Source organism: Myotis davidii, unplaced genomic scaffold (assembly GCF_000327345.1).
Source record: "Myotis davidii unplaced genomic scaffold, ASM32734v1 scaffold62, whole genome shotgun sequence".
Taxonomy (NCBI): domain Eukaryota; kingdom Metazoa; phylum Chordata; class Mammalia; order Chiroptera; family Vespertilionidae; genus Myotis; species Myotis davidii.
In genome coordinates this window covers 4879934-4887057 of record NW_006295180.1, presented here as the reverse complement: position 1 = coordinate 4887057, position 7124 = coordinate 4879934, and the positions used below count along the sequence as shown (strand labels likewise).

General features: G+C 38.5%; 1 protein-coding gene across 1 annotated transcript in view; it reads right to left on the bottom strand.

Annotated features, from left to right (window-relative positions):
- ELOVL2 (ELOVL fatty acid elongase 2) overlaps positions 1-5528 on the bottom strand; it is a 43949-nt gene extending 38421 nt beyond the window's left edge. The window contains exons 1-2 of the mRNA XM_006769735.2: positions 5436-5528; positions 3742-3834 (exon numbers count right to left, since the gene is read on the bottom strand). Of these exons, the coding sequence (XP_006769798.1) occupies positions 3742-3834; positions 5436-5528 (186 nt within the window). The remainder of the gene's footprint in view (positions 1-3741; positions 3835-5435) is intronic.
- Positions 5529-7124: the final 1596 nt, after the last annotated feature.

The window sequence follows — 7124 nt, the reverse complement described above, 5'->3', positions numbered from 1 at the left end:
CAGCTCCGTGGCTGCTGGCCGCCATCTTGGTTGGGTTAATTTGCATATAGTTGCTCTGATTGGCTGGGGGGCATGGCTTAAGGTGTAGCAAAGGTATGGTCAATTTACATGTTTGTCTTTTATTAGTGTAGATTGGGTTTGCAAGAGAGGCTTTATGTGATCTCAACAGAAAAGAAGAGACAGGTATTCTCCTCAACTTTTGCACAAAATCCTGTGTGGAATCTGGTTCCTGCATGCTCCTCTGCATCCGCAGTGGTGCCCAGCACAGTCCGGGATACCTGATAAAAGCAACTGTGACCCTCTGCCAAGCAGCAGTGCTCAGCAGGCTATCAGCACTCCACACGTATAGTGCAACATCAGCCTCACCCAGCGAGAGGGTATCTGAACAAGAGAAGAGAACTATTGGCACAAATGTATGAAGTAACCAACCAGTTATTCATGAACAACCCATAAGAAGTCCTGAAAAGACTGTCTGGGTATGAGTATATGTGATGGGTAGAGCATAGTGCAGGGAATTTGTGAGGAGGTAGGAAAAGAACCAGTGACACACAAAACATATACTAGTATATACAAAGTACAGTGAGCTACTGCTCAGATCTGTCCCCGGTTAACAAAGATATGAGACAAGTATATCTGACTTAAGTCTCAAAAATAGATTTAAACACTTTAAAATGTATCCACATAGCTTAAATGATTTGTAAATCTATTAGTTACATAGAAATTTATTAAGTTTAAGGAAACTGAAATCTAACTAAACAGATACATATTCTTAATAATGAGTATTAGTTTCTTCCCAATCATTTTGCAAATTATGGCCTTCTCTCCAAGAGTATGGAAATAAAATCCAAAAACATTTCTTTTATAACATTCTGGTCTCATTAAAAGATATTAAATAACTTGCCTTAATTCCACGTGAGTAAAAATGAAATCCGCTGTACAGAAAAACAAAACGTTACCATTTCAAAATTAGAAAATAAAGTCATTCAGTGACTCAATACTAAATGTTTGAGGAAAAAAAAGGCTAACAAGGCTGCTAAGGGCACAATTCAAGATATTTGTAATGATCATTACAACTTCTACTTCCACAGGAAGTAGGGAGTGAATACAAAACTCCTTGGAGATTTAATCCAAAGCCAGATAGCTCTATTCAGGACACACTGGAACTGTACCAGTTTTTGAATTTGGGGACATGGCGGAGAATAAGGCTCTTTCACAATTAACCACAGTGATGAAAGGAGATTCTGTTTGTATGTGCTTTGGTTATCAAGTACTGACCAGAGGGGAAGCAGGTTGGCTATTCTGCATGTACAAGTGGTATCCTTTTCAATGGAAAAACAAAGGAAAGCTTTTAATGATTTCTTGGAAAAAAACATGTGCCAGGTTTTATTTCTAACCTTTTAAGCAATAATCATACCTATCTAGTCTATTTCTATATATTCTAGTTTACCTATTCTAAAATATTTACAGTATTTTAGTATATTCATGGTAAAGTAAAAAATATTCTTTTACTGCTAATACAAAGCAAGAGACAATCTGTGAATCATATGGATAGGCTATTTTATATTTTCCTTCTTTCAAGTTAATAAACCATCCAACATAGGATTTACTGAGCAGTCCAGATTATTTCCCTGGTGAATGAAATTATCACATACTTTTTTGTTCGACAGTGCATTATCATAAAGTGACAGTTGATCTATACTTCACTGCTTAGTCTTAAGAGGTAAAAGAAAATCATACCTTTCCCTTAGCATTTTAATCCAGATAATGTCAAATCAAATTGAACATCCTTAGCAGACTCTAAGAGGAAAAGAAATCATCAAATGATGAAATGCAGCCTGAGCTGTGTAAAGTGGCCCTTTTTTGATGGCCACTTGAATTTTATGAGTTTTGGTATTTGGATATGTTATTTTTAAATATCTTCTGGGATATCACCATAATTCATGTTAATTAATTCATCAACACTCAATCATCAGCCCAAGTGGTCTCCCAATATACTGGACTGATAGAAAAAAAAACAAACAAATTTATGGGAGGGGAGGAGCAGAAAGAAAGAGCTGACAAGTATTATCTATTTTACAGATAGGAAAAGGCAGAGACAAAAACAATTTATTACCATCATACACCACTTGTGACTAAGCCCATTGCCTTTGCCAAAATATTGCATCAAAAGACAATTATGTAAATGTAAGTCTCTGACCCCCATTTTTTTAAAAAAAATTATCATTGCATGTCACAATCTGCTCTGGGTTCCTCTTGAGCTACTGTTTTGAATTCTGCTAAATGAGCACTTTTATGAAGTACTACTATCCTTTTTTCTTATTGATAAATCATTTCTACACGATGGGAAATAGAAAGCATTTTGTTGTATTCTCTCAATTTTCTTTCAAGTGCTAAATAATAGAGGTTTCAAGCACTTCCCCCTTCATCCCTTCCAACCAGACAGCTGTTTCATTCTTTGCCTATATAAAACTTCTGAAGCTACTACTGGAAATAAATATAAAACAATAATAAAGTGATAACTAAACTAATATTTTTTAGCTTAATACATGGTGCCAATATCTGAAGTATGTAGAACTGATGCATAATTTGGAAATGAACTGGGCAGATAGAGCTGAAACCAGTGAAACTGAAATCTGCAGCCTTTTAAATTAACACAGTAATTTCTGTTTGGTAAGTTAGGTTACTTCAGTGATTTCATTTGTCCAATAATTTTTTAGTTCAACTGCATGCAAGCAAGTTATTCTTTTGAATGCTTATCTTCAGTGTAATTCTTAACAGGGTATAAGAAACATTTTAAAGTGAATAAATGTCTACTTAAAACAATATAAATAAAAATTAAAATGGACTTAGAACACAACCATTTTGTCATATAAATAATTTAAGAGAATATTAGCAAATTTTCTTTTAAAAGCAAGTATGGGAGGTAGCCAACCAATGTTGCTCACATGGATGTTTCTCTCTCTCTTCTCTCTTTCTCCACTCCACCTCTCCTCCCTCTAAAAAAAGTCAATGGAAAAAATATCCTCGGGTGAGGATTAACAACAAAAAGTGTGTACATCAATCTATCCTTCTGTTAGAAACTAGTTGACTTCTAAAAAATAAAGAACCATACACAAAGTGTACTAACTGTTCTTTTCATGATCTAATAATTGTAAAATATTTTCGTGGCAGAAGTCTTTGCCTAATTTTAGCCTTTCAGGACTCAAAGATTATTTTTTTCTTTTAAATACAGATTTTAGAATTGTATCATTATAGAGAATGTTAACTACTATAGCTAATGCATCTATAAACCATTTATAGTGTTTTCTCTCCTAACCTCTAAAAAAGAAAGGATAATTCAGTAACACTATTGGGCAGTGACTCTGGACAGGGGAAGGAGTGGGTGAGAAACACTTCTGTGTTTTCTTTAAGATACAGATGTTTTCAGGAAGATACAGTGGAAAGAGAAATTGCAATAGTTATGAGAGCATGGCTTCCACGTTGTTAGTGATCTCACTTGATTAGTGGAATTTATCGTTTCTCAAATAATGGCCGAAATTAGTCTCAGAAAATAAAGTCTTAAATTTTACTGGTCTGATTATGTGAAAATACATGTGTGTTGAATTTAAAACATATTACCAAAGTTAAAGAAGGAAATGTTAGACTATGAGTTTTTTTGTTTGTTTTTCAAAGGAGAAAGTCTCATTTGCGTAACTTTAACATAGTTCGGATGAAAACGTAAATGACTCCTGAGGCCCATACCGATCTGGGCAAGAAGGTCAGATAATGCTGAGCAGGGCTCCCAAGATCCAACTGGGCAGCATGTGGCAGGAAATCCTTTGTGATCCTTCTTGGCTGTAACAGGAGGGACAAGGCAACTCATACATTAATCCTGAACTTGGGAAAGAAGTGTTATATTACAGATCTCTGGGACAACCACCAAGAAACTGATTCTTAAATAGAGAGCCTCTTTTGTTTCACTAGACAAACTAGGAATTGTGGGGAAATGGAAGCTCTTTATTAGTATTTCTTTATGTCCATTGTCTCATTAGTATACAACTCTTAAGTCCACCAAGAGACTTATTAGGTAGCAGCTGGTAAAAATCCGAGGGGAAAACCTTACAATAATAAATTATACATTTTTAATTCACTACTTTCCCTAACTCTTCCCTTTGAAGGACTGGAGTGAGGATCAGTCTTATTTTCACCTTCTTGTTCATTCCAGCTTGCTATTCCTTTAGCCTCTGAAATATTCTAATTCAGGAGTCACTTAAACATACTCACAGAGAAAGCTATATAACTCAATGACAACGCTGGTTATTTTAGCTTTTAGAATAAAACATATTCATGTCACACCCATATGGGTAGCTTGCATGCACTTAGCAGGATGACTGAAAAGAAACTCAGTATTATATGGGGGGCAGAAGTAGCTTTCCATCTATGAGTATGCAAAACAGAGTTTATTCTTGTATTATTACTTATAAACTAGAGGCCTGATGCACAAAATTCATGCAAGAGTGGGCCTTCCATCCCCCAGCACCTGGGACCTGGGCTTCCCTTGCAGCCCAGCCTTCGTCTGGAAGGTAGTCCGGTCTAATTAGCATATTATACTTTTATTATAGATTACTGTATTCTTTTCCATACAAACTGTAAACCTACTTTGCCCCACTCTGTATATTAATTAAAAACCCTATTTAACCAAAATGGACTTTCCCAATTCCCTTGAATGTCTTGAAGGGAATGCCAGTACATTTAGCCACTGTAAAGATTACTGCTTCACTACCAAGTCACTAATCATCATAGTAAGGCTGAAAGCACCAGAATGTAAATTAAGAAACTCAGGTGCATCTTGACTCTGAAACAAGTTTTGTGGCTTAGAACCTTATTTACGGGGGGTTGGGGGGAATGGGGACGACAAGCTCTCTTCTTATGATGACTGAATTAACTGCTGTTGACTTGTCATTTACCTAGGAACAAAGATTGATTTTTATAAGACAAGTATTATAAATATGACATTAATATACTCAGGATGCTCAACTATGCTTTAGAATCAGTAAAATAAATATACTTTGGTGCTGTTATTTATGTGATTCCAGCATGATCGCTGGATTAATATGAAATTTTGTCATTGGCCATACTCTTCACTCATACAAAAGCCCCTATACGTACTCAGCTTATGAAAAACTGAAGAAGTAACAGGATTTATTGACAGTTTACACGCTGTAGTCTAGTGGACAAAAAAAGGGACCACATACTACACCTGACAAGCTCAGGAGGGGCCCGCATGGCAGGCTTACAAACCCAGAGTCCAAAGTAACTACACAGAGTGGTCTGAATGTAAAAATTCTTCACCAAGAGATGGTCACAGTTATGTCCTAGGCCTATAGCTTCCTTGACAAAGGTCAATCTTTAATTTTGGAATTGTCTATTGTTTTTGTGTATCTAAGATAACATACCTTTGCAATATCCGAGTAATCTTTTCCAGGTCTCTTAAAGGCACATTGCAGGCACCAGAGCATGAGACCACATTGTTGTTGCTCATATACCATCTTATATGCTGCAAATGTTAATTATGAACAATCCTGTACCCACCAATGTAAAAGAAGAATTGATGGGGAATTCAAGAAGTTAAAAATTTTTAGCTTTATTTATAGTTAACTAGAGGCCTGGTGCATGAGATTCGTGCATTGGGGGGGGGGGGGTCCCTCAGCCTTGCCTGTGACCTCTTGCAGTCCAGGACCCCTCAGAGGATGTCTGCCTGCCAGCTTAGATTATTTACTCTAAGCTGGCAGTTAGACATCACTCTCACAGTCTGGGCCTCTCACAGTTCAGGACCCCTCGCTCCTTACCGCCCACCTGCAGCGGAGACGGGAGAGGCTCCTGCCAACACTGCTATGCTTGCCAGCTGTGAGCCCAGCTTCTGGTTCAGCGGTGCTCGCTCAGCCAGAAGCTGGGCTCACTGCTCCTTAGAGCGCACTGACCACCAGGGGGCAGCTCCTGTGTTGAGCGTCTGCCCCCTGGTGGTCAGTGTGCTTCATAGCGACCAGTCGTCCTGCCATTGGGTCGATTTGCATATTAGCCTTTTATTATATAGGATAGGCTTGATAATTAATGCATTTAGAAAGTTAGTATTCCAGGAACCTTCGTGTCTGTCGCAGGAAGACTGGAAATGATCAAAATGGTATCTGAGCTCTTGGTTGATGTGGCTCAGTTGGTTGAACACTGTCCCACGCACCAAAAGGTCACTGGTTTGATTCCTGATCGGGCACATGCACCTGGTTGTGGATGTGATCCTCAGTAGGAGGCATGAAGGAGGCAGCTGATGTGCTTCTCCCTCCCTCCCCCTCCCTCTCCCTTCCTCCTTCTCTAAAAATCAATAAAACATATATATTTTTAAAATGGTATCTGAGCCATTGTGCTCCAGGGAGAGAATGTCCGCTACCCAGGATGCAGATAAAGGGATGCTAGGAAAATCACTGGACTGCAGCTTTTATCTGATTATCCTATTTCCCTGAATTCCAAATTCTTTACCTACTCTTCTTCTTCTTATAAAAATGGTCGGCTTGAGATAAGATGTAAGACTGTCCTTAGAGCACATACATAACCCACCATCTTCTTAGATCTCTGCCATCTGAATAAAGTGCCCATAAAGATTCAGTTCTTATCTCACTTACTGGTTCTGGTAGTGACAGGTACCATGAATGCCAACTTTTCTCGTTTCATATTCTGGCAACTCTGGTGGGATAGCTTCAGGATTCTCCAGTAAGTTTGGCAGAGAGTCCCATTGGTTGCCTGGACTGGGGGGCCCTGGAGTGTGGATTCACAGACTCCCCAGCATCTGCCAAGTGATTTCATTTGGGAACTCTCTCCAACCCTTCACTTTCAATAAAAGATGTTTTTATTGATTTCAGAGAGGAAAGGAAAGGGAGAGAAAGACAGAAAGATTGATCAGGAGAAACACCAATCGACAAGAGGGGCATTGAGCTGGCAACCAGGGCATGTGCCCTGACTGGGAATCCAAATGGGTGGCCTCCTGGTGCATGGGACACTGCTCAACCATGTGAGCCACACCAGCCGGGCTGCCTTCACTTTCAATTGAATTGCTGTGCTTTCTGGTTTAGGATTACAGTCCCGGGTTATGACTT